We start from the raw sequence: 16,768 nt of genomic DNA on the forward strand, positions 1-16,768 counted from the left end.
GAGGAAGAGAGCTCTCAGTGGACTCTTTTATAAAAAGGCGCTAATCTCATATGAGGTGTCCACTCTCATAATCTAACCATTTTCCAAATGCCCCACCTCCAAAAACCATCACACAGGGAATGAGGTTCCAACATTGGAATTTTGGGGAGACATAAACATTCAGTTACAGTAATCCTTTTCACAAGACACCTAATTAATATCTCAAGTCCTAGGATTTTCACTCAGCACAGTGTCAGAAAACTTGATTGACTGAAAAAAAAAAACACTGGATTTGGAATCAGGCCTGGGTTGAAGACCCATCTCCTTACAAGTTACTTAACCTCTTTGAGCTGCAGTGGCTTTATGAATAAAATGGGCATAACATTACTAATTTCTCAAACCTATCATGAATATTGAGTAGGAGAATAAGAGGAGAAAATAAGGAAGAATAGGAGTGTATAAACTCCAAAGCATTATGATACTATACCTCTTTTTGACTACTTACATTATCTTATGCAATGTTCCATTCATTCAGTTTGATCTTCAGTGAAATAATAAATTAATTAAAACTGATGTCAGAGGCCACAAAATCCTAAAAGGACTTAATAAGAGAGCTGGCTATTGATTTTCTCTTGAAAAAGGCAAGAACCAGGAAGAGGCCAATGAAGGATATGCCTTGATCTGTTACTTTATTTTTTCTCCTCTTTTCTGTGTGCTCTTGTATTGCTAAAGGGTAAAAGATAGGATATAACTTCTAGAAAATACTAATTCTTTGAAATGAAAAGGATGGATGCTACTTGAAGCAGGAGAAATTTGGAGAACAAAGTCAGCTCCATGTTCCGGTGGGTGGGCCAGTATTAATTAATAACAAATGAAATGTTAGGATTTTTCACAAGCCATCCCATGATGAGTAATACATAGTTTTGGCCATGTAAACATCCAGCTAGAACATTAATACTTTTCATATCTCAGAGTATGAAGGTTCTCCATATATCTTATCATATTTAAGCATCTCATGAGAAAAGTTAACTATTTCAGGTGGGAAAAAGGAAGTTGATAACTCATCTACAAGTAGAGTAAATTCAAAGTTTAAAACATCCGGATATTTATAAAGCATTCAATTGATTATATATTTGGTAGACATGTTGCAAAATGTTGAGCCATTTGAAAACATCTGGATGACTGAATGTTTATCCAGATGTTCAGCCTTGAGTAGATGTTTGACAACTGCAAAATACAATGTTCCAGTTGTTTGGTCTGAATTTTGCTGAATTTTCTAAAATACTAAGACAAATAGTTGTTTTCTATTTGTGCCATTTGTGCCATTGGCCTGACTTCAGATTGATCAACTGAGAACAGTCTTAGGAATAAAATTCCTAAGTGATTTTTATGAAGAAGCATGGAGTGAAGCTGACCACGGTGCTCACCACTCACCACCACTGGGATCGTGCTGGCGGAAACGAGAAGCTGGTCAAGCTGGCGCCTGGGTTGAAGGTGTGCGGGGGTGATGACCGGATCAGGGCCCTGACTCACAAGGTCACGCACCTGTCCACACTGCAGGTGGGGTCTCTCCACGCCAAGTGCCAGTCCACGCCGTGCCACACATCTGGACACATCTGCTACTTCGTGAACAAGCCCAGCAGCTCCGAGCCGCCTGCGGTGTTCACAGGTGACACCTTGTTTGTGGCTGGCTGTGGGAAGTTCTACGAGGGGACAGCAGATGAGATGTATAGAGCCCTGCTCGAGGTCCTGGGCCGGCTCCCTCCCGACACGAGAGTGTACCGTGGCCACGAGTACACCATCAACAACCTCAAGTTTGCGCGCCACGTGGAACCCAACAACCCCGCGGTTCAGGAGAAGCTGGCTTGGGCCAAGGAGAAGTACAGCGTCGGTGAGCCCACGGTGCCGTTCACCATCGCCGAGGATTTCACCTACAACCCGTTCATGAGAGTGAGGGAGAAGACGGTGCAGCAGCACGCCGGGGAGACAGAGCCCGTGACCACCTTGAGAGCCATCCTCCAAGAGAAGGACCATTTCAAGGTGCCCCGGGACTGAGGAGGCCGTGGGGCCTGGGGCGCCCTGGCTGCAGCCCGCCTCAAGCACATTTGGGTATTCAGATGTTTTAGATAAATTTCTTGCCGGGAGTGCAGGAAAAAATAAAATAAAATAATAAAATTCCTAAGTCAGTGTCTGAACAATCCTACTTTTCCCAGTAGTAAGATAACTTTTTTAGATTACTTGGTGGTGTTCAGTAAGTATAGAGAAACCTTTGTAGACATTTAGAGAAGACGGCATGTAATAACACAACACTGTGATTGGGCATCAGATCTGAGTTCAAATTCTGACTATACTTCTTACCTACTGTCTAACCTTGGGCAGCTATCATGACCTTTTAGGAGCAGTTTATCATCTATAAAGTAAGTGTAATTATGATAGCTGATCTTCAGTTTTGCAGTTTGTTACAATAATCAAGTAAGACAAAAAAGTAGGAACTTGCTAATTGCTACATGTTATACCTGTCTATGTAGATACTTATATATATGTTTATGGCTATGTAAAATATAAATACTCTCATTTCTATTTCACTCCAGATAAGTATAATTAGCACTGCATGTGACCAGCTTTGTGTTAATATGGAGAATTTTTAAAAGTGACTGGGAAGCACACTACAATTTGAAATAGAAAAAAATTGGTGTGTCCAAAAATGATGATAAACATTGTCAAAAGATTCTGTACTTGGCCTTGAATTTCATCTCCCCATTTTTCTGGTTAATAGGTCCTTTGCCTCTAAGCCTTCCTCATTTTTCTAACTCTGGTTTTTCTAAAGCTATTCTCTATACTTGGAATATTCTTCCTTCATGTTTCCACATGTTTGAGTCCTATGAATGTTTCATATTCCATGTAAGATGTTAGCTTTCCCTATAAATATTGTATTCATCCTACTACCTGACAGTCCTTACTTTAAACACCTGGATTTTAAACGTGACTCTTCAACTTAATAATTGCATGACATTGGCCACTGCAATTATTCTCTTGAAATCTTGATTTGTTCAGTAAAAAATATCATATATCATGGAATGAACTGAGAATTGAGTGAGATAATACATATCCTTCTAGTAGCACCTATCCTTTCCACGAAGCCCTATTAAACTTTCCGGGTCTCTAAAGAAACAATTTAGTTTCCTTCTTTCAGGTTTATTTTTATCAATATGTATTCTTTAAAAAATCAAACAGCCTTACATGATTTATCAGAAAAAAGAGGTTCTTTGTATCCCCAACTAACATATTTTACTTTGAGGGCAACCACTTCCAACTCCTTCAGTTGTTACTTTTATTCGTCTCCAGATTTCTAATCTTAATCTTTATACTGCAATTTATTGATTTTTCAATTTTAATTAGTAGGAAAATGAGGATTAACCTCTTCTTCTATGACATGCATACATTTGCCCTCCACAATGCTCTCAATATATCTCACAGTTTATTATTATAACTGTTGAAATGTTATTCACATATAAGCTAAAAAAAGGATAATAATTTGATTTTTTATACCACTTCTTTATTTTCCCTGGATTGCTTTACTTTTTAATATCATAGTTTATATAATATTTACTGTTATACTTTTTTGTCTAATAATAATTCTTTGAACTACCTTGAGAGTTTTGGACAGTCTTTTTTGTACGTGTGTATGGTGGTAAAATTGAATGCAATAAAATGTGAAATATACTTTAACTTGCAGCTGTGCTCTTATCAAGCTCACATTATACTGTGACACAATATTCATTGTGTCAGTCCAATGAGATGACATGAATCTAAATATCCTCTCAACAAGAATACCTGTGAGGGTACTTGGAAGAATGGCAGAGGAGCAGGGGACCCTATTACAACTGGCCCCCTGAATTTAGCTGGATATCTACCAAACCATTCTGAACACACATGAAATCAGCCTGAGATGTAAGAATATATATCTGGATCTCTACAAGTAGAAAAAAAAAATACTACCTTTCTCAAGGTATGAAGTACAGAGCTGATTCTGCAGGCAGATATTGGAAGATAGACAGAAGGGCAGGAAGTGGCCATAAGCTGTCACCTGGAAGGAGAGATAACACTGGAGTGCAAAAACATCCTATGATGCATATGAGGCACATACTCGCAGACTGGTAATGGAGGGGAAAGAACTTTAGACCAGCTCCCAGAGAGGATCCAGGAGCTGCAGGTGCACATGTATGAACGGGGGGCGGCTCACAGTTTTAGAAGCACAAAGGGCAGAAACATGTCCAGCCCGGGAATTGACATCTGGGAGTGTTGTGGGGCACACAACCAGGAAGGCTATGGTTTTTAGCAGCACAGACAGAAACCCAGACTGTGTGGCTTGGAGAGCTCAGGGAAGAGCAGACTATAATTTCTCTGTTCTGAGACAGAGGTTTGGGTGTGGTCACTTCTGCTCTGACTCTCAGAAGAGACACAGAAAGCCTCCAGGGAAAACTGCTAGAGAACAAAAACCCCCCAAAACAGTTTTCACTGAGCACATCCGCCCTCCTCCATAGGGGGCAGGGCAACTCTGCCCAAATATGGTTGCCTGAATAACAGGTCAGCAGGCCCCTCCCCAGGAAGATACTCTAGAGGAACAAGAGGATGTCAACCTTAGGGTCCTTATAAAACAAGTGCAACTTGCTTGGATCGTGGCTAATACTTTGGACTCTGTGTGTTCCCTTCACCACCCCACAACAGAATGACTAAGAGGAGGAACCTCCCAAAAAGAAAGGAATCAGAGACTGTGGACTCTGCCACATAAAAAATGGATAGGGATATAACCAAGATGTCAGAAATAGACTTCAGAGTAACAATTATCAAGGCACTATCTAGGCTTCAGAAAAACACTAATGACAATATAAAATCTCTAAGGGCAGAAATGTGATCTAATTAGGCTGAACTTAAAAATAATATGAACAAAATGCAGTCTCAACTGGTACTCTGACTGCCAGGGTAAACGAGGCAGAAGAACAAATTAGTGAGCTAGAAGATGGGTAAATGAGGCAGAAGAATGAATTAGTGAGCTAGAAGATAAGATGACAGAAAAGAAGGAAATTGAGGAGGCTTGAGAAAATTAGATTAAAGCCCAAGAGATCAGACTGAGAGAGATTAATGATGCCATGAATCATTTCAATGTCAGAATTATTGGGATCCTTGAAGGGGTTGAGAGAAAGAGAGAAGTCTAGAAGATATGTTTGAGCAAATTGTAGCTGAGAACTGCCTTAATCTGAGGAAGGAAACAAGCATTCATGTCCAAGAGGCAGAGAGGACCCCTCCCAAGATCAAAGAGAACAGATCAAAGCCTTGACATATAATAGCTAAACTAGCAAATCTTAAATCCAAGGAAACAATCCTAAAAGAGGCTAGGGGGTCAGGACGCCAGGGTGGCTCAGTTGGTTAAGCAGTTGCCTTTGGCTCAGGTCATTATCCCAGCGTCCTGGGATCGAGTCCCACATCAGGCTCCTTGCTCGGCAAGGAGCCTGCTTCTCCCTCTGCCTCTGCCTGCCATTCTGTCTGCCTGAGCTCGCTCTCTCTCCCTCTCTCTCTCCAACAAATAAATAAAATCTTAAAAAAAAAAAGAGGCTAGGGGGGAGAAATTTCTTATGAACAGAAGGAGGAACATCAGAATAACAGTGGACTTGTCCACAGAGACCTGGCAAGCCAGGATATATTCAGGGTACAAAATGATAAAAATGTGCAGCCAAAGATAATTTATTGAGCAAAGCTATCATTCACAATGGATGGAGAGACAAGGACCTTCCAAGACCAGCAGAAACCAAAAGAATATGTGACCACAAAGCCAGCCCTGAAAGAAATATTAAGTGGGGTTCTATAAAAGAAGAAAGACGTGCAAGAGCAATATAGACAAGAAATTTAGATTCAATGTATAGAAACAAGGACTTCACATGTGACATGATGGCAAAAATAGTATCTTTTAATAATCACTCTCAATGTTAATGGCCTAAATGCTCCCATAAAATGGCACAGGGTTGCAGCCTGGATAAAAAGACAGGACCCATCCATATACTATCTACAAGAGACTCATTTTGAACCTAAGGATACATTCAGACAGAAACTAAGGGGATAGAGAACAATTTTTTATGCCAATGGATCTCAAAAGAAAGCTGGGATAGCAATTCTCATATCAGAAAAATTAGATCTTAAACTAAAGACTGTACTAAGAGATACAGAAGGATACTATATCATTCTTAAAGGATGTATCTATCCAGCAGATCTAACAATTATAAATATTTATGCCCCCAACATGGGAGCAGCAAACTACAAAAGCCAGCTATTAACCAAAATAAACATATTGATAATAATACTTTATTGGTAGGAGACTTCAAACACTCCACTCTCAGCAATAGACAGATCATCTAAGAAGAAATTTAACAAAGAAACAAGAACTTTGAATGACACACTGGACCAGCTAGATATTATTATCAGTTATATATTATTATTATCATAGACATTATTGCAGAACATTCCATCCTAAAACAACAGAATACTCATTCTTCTCAAAGGTACATGGAACTTTCTCCAGAATAGACCACATACTGGGTCACAAATCTGGTCTCAACCAATGCTGAAAGACTGAGATTATTCCCAGCATATTCTCAGACCACAGTGCTTTGAAACTAGAACTCAATCACAAGAAAACATTTGGAAGGAATTTAAACACTTGGAAGCTAAAGATCATCCTTCTAAAGAATGTTTGGGTCAACCTGGAAATTAAAGAAGAACTTAAACAATTCATGGAAATGAATGAGAACAAAACATATTGGTCTAAAACCTATGGGATACTACAAAGGGAGAAATACATACCCATCCAAGTCTCGCTCAAAAAAGTAGAAAAATCCCAAACAAACAAACTAACCGTAACCTAAAGTAACTAGACAAAGAACAACAATAAAGCCTAAGCCACACAGGAGAAGAGAAATAATAAAGATTAGAGCACGTATCAATGAATTAGAAACCAGAAATACAGCAGAGCAGATCAACAAAACTAGAAGCTGGTTCTTTGAAAGAATTAATAAAATAGATAAACCCCTGGCCAGACTTAACCAAAGGAAAAGGGAAAGGACCCAAATTAATAAAATTATGAATGAAAGGGGAGAGAATACAACTAATACCAAGGAGATAGAAATAATTATTAGAAATTATTATCAGCAACTATATGCCAATAAATTAAGCAACTTGGAAGAAATGGATGCCTTCCTGGAAACCTATACACTACCAAGACCGAATCAAAAAGAAACTGACAACTTGAATAGACCAATAACCAGTAATGAAATTGAAGCAGTGATCAAAAAACTCCCAAAACACGAGTCCAGGGCCTGATGGATTCCCTGGGGAATTCAACCAAACATTCAAAGGAGAAATAATACCTATTCTCCTAAAGATGTTTCAAAAAATATAAACAGAAGAAAAACATCCAAACTCATTCTATGAGGCCAGAATTACCTTGATCCCCAAATCAGGCAAACACCCCATCAAAAAGGAGAATGACAGACCAATACCCCTGATGAATATGGACGTCAAAATCCTCAACAAGATTCTAGCTAATAGGATCCAAAGGTACATTAAGAAGATTATCCAATATCACCAGGTGGGATTTATCCCTGGGATATAAGAGTGGTTCAACATTTGCAATCAAGCAGTGTGATAGAACACATTAATAAGTGACAAAAACCATATGGTCCTCTCAATTGATGCAGAAAAAGCAGTTGACAAAATACAGCATCCTTTCCTGATTAAAACTCTTCAAAATGTAGGAATAGAGGGAACAATCATCAATTTCATAAAAACGGTGTATGAAAAGCCCACAGAGGATATCATTCTCAATGGGGAAAATCAGAGAACATTTTCCTTAAGATCAGGAGCATGACAAGGATGCCCATTCTATCCACTATTGTTCAACATAGTACTAGAAGTCCTAGCATCAGCAATCAGACAACAAAAAGAAATAAAAGGTATTTAAATAGGCAAAGAAGAAGTTATAACTCTCTTTGCAGATGACATGATACTTTTGTGGAAAACCCAAAAGACTCTACCCCCAAATTACTAGAACTCATATAGCATTTCAGTAATGTGGCAGTATACAAAATCAATACACAGAAATCAGTTGCTTTTCTATACACTAACAATGTAATTATAGAAAGAGAAATTAGAGAATTGATTCTATTCATAATAGCACAAAAAACCATAATATACTTAGGAATAAACCTAACCAAAGAGGTAAAGAACCTGTATTTTAGAAACTACAGAACACTTATGAAAGAAATTGAAGAAGACACAAAAAGAAGGAAAAATAGTCCATGTTCATGGGTTGGAAAAATCCATTTTAACATTGTTAAAATGTCTATGCTGCCCAAAGCAATCTATACCTTCAACATCATCCAGATCAAAATACCAATGGCATTTTTCAAAGTGCTGGAACAAACAATCCTAAAATTTTTATGGAACCACTCTCAATTGCCAAATAAATGTTGAGAAAGAAAAGCTGTGGGCACCGTGTTGCCTGATTTCAAGCTATATTACAAAGTTGTGATCATCGAGACAGCATGGTCCTGGCATAAAAACAGACACATAGATCAGTGGAACAGAAAATAGAGAGCCCAGATATGGATCCACAACTCTATGGACTACTAATCTTTAACAAAGCAGGAAAAAATATCCAATGGAAAAAAAAAAAAAAAACAGCAGTCTCTTCAATAAACAGTGCTGGGAAAACTGGACAGCTATATACAGAAGAACGAAACTTCACCATTTGCTTACACCATACACAAAGATAACTCTAAATGGATGAAGGACCTCAATGTGAGACAGGAATCCATCAAAATCCTAGAGGAGAAAATAGGCAGTAACCTCTTCAACATCAGCTACAGCAACTTCTTTCAAGACACTTCTCCAAAGGGAAGGGAAACAAAAGCAAAATTGAACTTTTGGGGCTTTCATCAAGATAAAAAACTTCTGCATAGCAAAGGAAACAATCAACAAAACAAGAGGCAATACATAGAAGAGGAAAAAGTATTTGCAAATGATCTTATAGAGAAAGGGCTTGTATCCAAGATCGATAAAGAACTTCTCAAACTCAACACCCAAAAAACAAATAGTCAAGTCAAAGAATGGGCAGAAGACATGAACAGACACTTCTCCAAAGAAGACATACAAATGGCTAACAGACATATGAAAAAAATGTTAAATATCATTAGCCATCAGGAAAATTCAAACCAAAACCACATTGAGATACCACCACACGCAAGTTAGAATGACAATAACTGACAAGGCAGGAAACAACAAATGTTGGAGAGGATGTGGAGAAAGGGGAATCCTCTTATACTATTGTGGGAATGCAAGTTGGTAGAGGCACTTTGGAAAACAGTGTGGAGTTTCCTTCAAAAAGTTAAAAATAGAACTACCCTATGACCCAGCAATTACACTACTAGGTATTCACCACAAAGATACAGATATAGTTAAAAGAAGGGACACATGCACCCCAATGTTCATAGTAGCAATGTCCACAATAGCAAAACTATGGCAGGAACTGAGATGCCCTTCAACAGACAAATGGATAATGAAGATGTGGTCCATATATACAGTGGAGTATTACTCAGCCATCAGAAAGGATGAATACCCTCCATTTGCATCAACATGGATGGCACTGGAGGAGATTATGCTAAGTGAAATAGGTCAAGCAGAGAAAGACAATTAACACATGGTTTCACTTATATGTGGAACTAAGGAATAGTGTAGAGGCCATTAGGAGAAGGAAGGGAAAAATAAAGGCGGGGGTGGGGAATCAAAGGTAGAGATGAACCATAAGGGACTATGGACTCCAGGAAACAAGCTGAGGGTTTTAGAAGAGAGAGGCGATAGGTGAGCCTGGTTTTGGGTATTAAGGAGGACATGTACTGCAAAGAGCACTGGGTGTTAATACACAATGTATCATGGAACACTACATTAAAAACTAATGATGTACTGTATGGAGACTAACATAATAAAATAAAAAAAAAGAAAGATGTAAGGATTGAGAATACATTTTTTGAGAGAAAAAAATGTAATTTTGTCCTAAAATAAGAGTATTTTTTTGGAAGGAAAGGCAAAATCTGAATGCAAAAGGAAGTTACAGAATTCCACTCATTATATTTTATCTTACTTTATATTTGTATATATTTAAGTTTTTCTTTCTTTCTTACTTGGGGTTCTAGTTTTTTTTTTTTTTTTTAACAAGCAGACCAAATTCACCCAAGATCTAGCATTTTGTTTTATTCTGTTTTGTTTCTGGTTTGATTTTTTCTTATTTTGCTTTCTTCTGATTTGTTCTATTATTTTTTTCCCAGTTGTTGTTGGTATTGTTGTCTTTTCTTTTCTGATATTTTCTGGATATAATAATGAAATGGAGAATTTCACTACAAAGGAAAGAACAGAAAGTAATACTCACTGCCAGGGAATTAATCCATATGTATATAAGAAAGATGTCTGAATTAGAATATAAAACAATGATTATAAAGATACTAGCTGGGCTTGAAAAAAGCATAGAAGATACTAGAGAATCCCTTACTGTAAAAATAAAAGAACTAAAATCTAATCAGGCCAAAATTAAAAATACTATTACTGAGATGCATTCAAAAAGAGAGACTCGGGGCGCCTGGGTGGCTCAGTGGGTTAAAGCCTCTAGCTTTGGCTCGGGTCATGATCCCAGGGTCCTGGGATCGAGGCCCACATCGGCTGTCTGCTCCGCGGAGAGCCTGCTTCCTCCTCTCTCTCTCTCTCCCTGCCTCTCTGCCTACTTGTGATCTCTGTCTGTCAAATAAATAAATAAATAAAATAAACAAAATCTTTAAAAAAAAAAAAAAAGAGATACTCTAACAGTGAAGATAAGTGAAGAAGATAGTCAGTGACAGAAGACAAAATGACGGAAAGTAAAGAAGCTTTCAGCTTCAGAAAGAAAGACAACTACTACATCACAAAGGAAAACTTCGAAAAATCAGGAATTCCATAAAGTGAAATATATCCAGATAATAGGGGTCCCAGCAGAAGGGGGAGTGTTTATTTAAACAAATTATAGCTAAGAACTTCCCTAATCTGAGGAAGGAAATAGGCATTCAAGCCCAGGAGTTCCCCCTTAAAATCAATAAAAATAGGACAATACCTTAACATAGAACATTTGAAGCTTGCAAATTTCAGAAAAAATGGGAAAATCCTGAAAGCACCTTGGGACAAGAGGTTTTTAACCTAGAAGTGTAGAAACATAAGGCTGGCAGCAGACCTGTCCACAGAGATCCAGCAGGCCTGAAAGGACATGATATATTCAATGTGCTAAATGGGAAAAATATGCAGTCAAGAATACTTTATCCATCAAGACTGTCATTCAGAATAGAAGGAGAGATGAAGAGGTTTAGGACAAACAAAAACGAAAAGGATTTTGTGAACAGTAAGCCAGCCCTGAAAAAAAAAAATATTTTTAAAGACTTTATTTATTTGACAGAGAGAGATCACAAGTAGAGAGAGAGAGGAAGGAGCAGGCTCCCTGCCTGGTAGAGAGCCTGATTCGGGACTTGATCCCAGGACCCTGAGATCATGACCTGAGCTGAAGGCAGAGGCTTAACCCACTGAGCCACCAAGGCAGTCCACCATGCAAGAAATATTAAAGGGGAATTTTGTGAGTGAACAGAGAACACAGAAGTAACAATGACCAGAAAGGAACAGAGACAATCCTCAGAAATAGCAACTTTACAGGTAATACTATGGAACTAAATTCATATTTTTCAATAATTACTCTGAATGTAAAGGGATTTAATGTTCCAATCAAAATACATAGGGTATCAGATTGTATTTAAAAAAAAATAAGACCCACAATAAACTGTCTCCAAGAGATTCATTTTATACCCCAAAACACTTCCAGATTAAAAGTGATAGGATGGAGAACCATTTATCATGTTAATGGTCATCAAAAGAAAGCTGGAATAGCAATCCTTATATCAGAAAAATTAGATTTTAAATCAAGACTGTAATAAGAGATGAAGAAGAACACTGTATCATAATAAAAGGTTCTATCCAACAAGAAGATCTCACAAGGGTAAATATTTATGCCCCTAAACTGGGAGCAGCCAGATATATAAACTAGTTAATAACAAAATTAAAGAAACACATTGATAATAATATAATAATAGTAGGGGACTTTAACACTCCACTCACTGCAATGGACAGATCATCTAAGCACAGAATCAGCAATGAAGCAAGGGCTTCATTGAATAAGATGGACTTACCAGATATATTTAGAGCATTTTATCAAAAAAAAAAAAAAAAAAAAACCCAGAATATACATTCTTGTCAAGTGCATGAAGAACATCCTCTAGAATAGATTACATACTGGGTCACAAATCAGGCCTCAACCAATACAACAAGACAGAGATTATGCCATGCATGTTTTCAGACCACAATGCTTCAAAACTTGAACTCAATCACAAGAGAAATTTTGGAAGGGGCACAAATACATAGAGGTTAAAGAGCATCCCATTAAAGAATGAATAAGTCAACCTGGAAACTAAAGAAAATTTTTTAAAAATACATGGAAGCAAATGAAAAAAAAATCATGATAGTTTAGAGCCTTTGGGATGCAGCAAAGGTGATCCCAAGAGGGAAGTATATAGTAATACAAGCCTTTCTCAAGAAACAAGAAAGGTCTCAAATACACAACCTAACCTTACAGCTAAAGGAGCTGGAGAAAGAACAGGAAATAAAGCCTCAACCTAGCAGGGGAAGAGAAATAATAAAGATCAGAGCAGAACTCAGTGATATAGAAAAGCAACAACAACAACAGCAACAACAACCAGGAGACTATATCAAAGAAACTAGGACTTGGTTCTTTGGAAGGATTAATAAGATCAATAAACCCCTACCCAGACTTATCAAGAAGAAAAGAGAAAAGAGCCAAATAAATAATATCAAGAATAAAAGAGATCACAAACACCACCAAAGAAATACAACTATTAAGAGAATATTATGCAAACAAATCGGGCAATTCATGAGAAATGGATGCTTTCCTAGAAACATATAAACTGCCAAAACTGAAACTAGAAGAAACAGAAAACTTGAGCAGACCCATAACCAGAAAAAAAATGGAATCAGTAATCACAAATCTCTCAATAAGCAAGAGTCTGTGGCCAAATGGCCTCCCAGTGGAATGCTACAAAACATTTTTTTATTAATATATAATGTATTATTTGTTTCAGGGGTACAGGTCTGTGAATCATCACTCTTACACAATCTACCAAACATTTAAAGAAGAACTAGTACCTATTCTTCTGAAGCTGTTTCAAAAACTAGAAATGGAAGGAAAACTTACAAATTCATTCTGTGAGGCCAGCATTACTTTGATCCCACAATGAGACAAAGACCCCACCAAAAAGGAGAACTACAAACTAATATTTCTGATGAACACAGATGCCAAAATTCTCACCAAGATTCTAACCAATAGGATCCAACAGTACACGAAAAGGATTATTCACCACGACCAAGTAGGATTTATTCCTGAGCTGCAAGAGTGTTTCCATATCTGCAAATCAATCAATTTGATACACAACATTAATAAAAGAAAGGACAAGAAGTATAGGATCCTCTCAATAGATGCAGAAAAAGCATTTGACAAAATTCAATATCCTTTCTTGATAAAAAGTCTCCACAGAGTAGAGATAGAGGGAACATACCTCAATATCATAAACACCATCTACAAAAAACCCACAGCAAATACCATCCTCAACAAGGAAAAACTGAGAGATTTTCTCCAAAAGTAAGGAACATGACAGGGATGTCCACTCACACCACTGCTATTCAACATAGCACTCAAAGTCCTAGCCTCAGCAGTCAGACAATAAAAAGAAATAAAAGGCATCCAAATTGTCAAAGAAGTAGTCAAACTCTCACTCTTCACAGATGACATGGTATTCTATGTAGAAAACCTAAAAGACTCTACCTCAAAATTGGTAGAACTGATATAGAAATTCAGCAAAGTGGCAGGATATAAAATCAATGCACAGTAGTCAATTGCATTTCTATACACTGAAAATGAGGGAAAAGAAAGAGAAATCAAGGAATTGATCCCTTTTGCAATTACACCAAAACAAAACAAAGATACCTAGGAATAGACCTAACCAAAGAGGTAAAGGGTCTATACTCTGAGAACTATAGAACACTTATGAAAGAAGTTAAGGAAGACACAAAGAAAGGAGAAAATATTCCATGCTCATAGATTGGAAACACAAATATTGTTAAAATGCCTGAACTACCCAAAGCAATCTACACATTTAATGCAATCACTATCAAAATACCATGAGCATTTTTCATAGAGCTAGCACAAACTGTCCTAAAATTTGTATGGAACCAAAAGAGACCCTGAATAGCCAAAGTAACGAGCTTATATAAATAATTAGGCCAAGTTCGTTAAAACTTATTTTATAAACAAATTAATCTTGATTTGGCTATCTCTGGAAATAAGGGTGAATTTAGAGAGAAAAACTGTTTTAATAACACATATTTGTAGATGATAAATTCTAGTTCTGATGGTCCTTAAGTGTTTCTTATTTGCCTAGGCTAGATAACTTGAGGTAAACTTCAGAGAAATTGCCACAATAGCTCATGAACAGACAATCTTCATGCTTGTTACTCTGTGGGGATAATAACAGAACCACATGGACATATGATTATTTGAGCACTAGAAAATGGATGGACTCCCCAAAAACCATATGACTCGATTATCATCTTGATCTATTTTGGGTGGCTGGGATGACAAAATACTTCTTAAACGTCAGAGCATACCCCACTCCATAAGTTAACTAGGGGTTTGTGGAAATAATGGATGCCTCCACTTTCCTTACAATTGGACTGGATGGTGCTCTTGGGGATGCCATTATCTCCTGAAACAACTTCTGCCACTTCTCCAGTAAGTCCTCATCCTTAGGGTTGTAGACAGCAAAATGGAGTCCCTTAGGTGAAGCAGGGGCCTGTATCAAGCAACGATGCAAGCAGTTCAGGCACTACAGCTGGGAGATACTGCTGGACCAACGTCAGCTGACTTCCCAGAACAGACAAGGAGCAGAACCAGAAGAGGTCTGCACAGATCCAAAACTGATGAAATCCTTTTAAAAAGGGAAGAATTTGGGCAGTAAACAGTCGGACTCTTCAGACCTGACCCCTCTATGACCAACCACTTAAAAAAGGCAACTGCCCCCAAAGGTTCTGCCCAATGGATCTCTGGACAGAACTGAGATCCTTCCCTGCTTGAATATCAGAAGCAGTAAGGACCAAAAGCCGGCCCAGACCAGACCAAGGCTTCATCTCAACTGCGTGCCCACAGACTGACTTCAAGTTCAGTTCCTTAACTTCCCAGACCCTTCTGTTAGCTTGGTGATTGTGTGGCTTATCTTCCGTCCTGCTCCGTGTGCTGTGTAAGAAGCCAGGTCTAATCACATGGTGAGTGGTCATTGAGTTTGGAATCCTGAACCTGCTTTGTCATTGCAATTTAACTTAGCTTTATGAGTGAATAAAGCTGACATTGTGGAAAGACACAACTTATGTGTGTGTCTTCAAAGCATGCTTATGACAAGGATATTGTTAAGGGTAGACACCAAATAAAGAGAGCTTCTTGATGGCTTTATCCCTTTGTCATATTTGTCCTAGGAGCATCAATTATTGATATAAAATTGCAAACTGATGCTTTAGTCAAGCATAAAGCAACTACCTTTAACTAAGCCCAATATGAATTCACCCACAAATTCAAAAAGTGGCGCTCCAAAACTGAATGGCTCTTGATAACTTCATTCATCTCAAGGAAGAACCTATACTTTCATTAAAATCGAGTGTTATGTATATATTCCAGATTACCCCCAAAATGTGACAAGTTTACCAAAAGACATGAATACTCAAATTAGTGCTTTAAACCATCTCTCTCTCTCCTTTAATTGGTTAAATTCCTGGACTGGAGGATGATTCTGGTCAACTATCAAAGATATTTTATTCTGGCTTCTCTTTCTAATAACTGTAATATTCATTATCAACATCATCAACATCATCATATTTTGTTGTCTTTTCCAATATCCTTCTGTCTGGTGCCAAGATTCCTTCATTGCAATAACTTCAAGCTGACAGAAGATCCTTTCTACTTAGGCAGATTCATATATGTGTTCTATCTTGGATTTGGCTGCCTCTGCCTTTTGCAATTCCTACATATAAATTTCCAACTGACCAATGTTGACTCATAGGTGGGGACATCTCTATACCCTTCATTCAGCAGGAAGAAACTACTGAAGATGAGACCTCTGCCTAAATGCCAAAGATTTGTCATTGTTGATTTATCAGAGGGAATGGAGAGGCCACTTGTAGGCAACAGGCCTGATCAAGGCAAATGGGCCCACAGCAACCACCTCATTACAAGTAGGTAAATACAAACAAGCTCATTAAGTGAACCACCTCAAAATTGATATAACCCCTAGCTAACTTTGCTAACCTTGCTACTTAAAGCCAGGCACGGTTACCAAAAAAGGGAAAATTATATACATTCCCATACCTCCTCACTCTATCCTATAACTATAGCCTCTCAACCACCGCCTTGTGGCTAGTAGTCTCTCCTTTGCCATCCTGCCCACTGCTCCCTTGCAGTGTATTCAATAAACTGGTATCTCTTTAGAAATAAATAAATAATAAAAGGTCCAATGTTTTCAAACATTATTTCTAAAGCACACTGAATATCATCCTAAGT

General features: G+C 37.8%; 1 protein-coding gene across 1 annotated transcript; it reads left to right on the forward strand.

Annotated features, from left to right (window-relative positions):
- The first annotated feature begins 1,368 nt into the window (after positions 1 to 1,368).
- Positions 1,369 to 2,034, forward strand: LOC122898809 (hydroxyacylglutathione hydrolase, mitochondrial-like). Its single transcript, XM_044236492.1, has one exon. The coding sequence runs from the start codon at positions 1,369 to 1,371 to the stop codon at positions 2,032 to 2,034; it is 666 nt and encodes a 221-aa protein (XP_044092427.1).
- The last annotated feature ends 14,734 nt before the right edge of the window (positions 2,035 to 16,768 follow it).

The sequence above is a fragment of the Neovison vison genome, chromosome 2, assembly GCF_020171115.1.
Source record: "Neovison vison isolate M4711 chromosome 2, ASM_NN_V1, whole genome shotgun sequence".
Taxonomy (NCBI): domain Eukaryota; kingdom Metazoa; phylum Chordata; class Mammalia; order Carnivora; family Mustelidae; genus Neogale; species Neogale vison.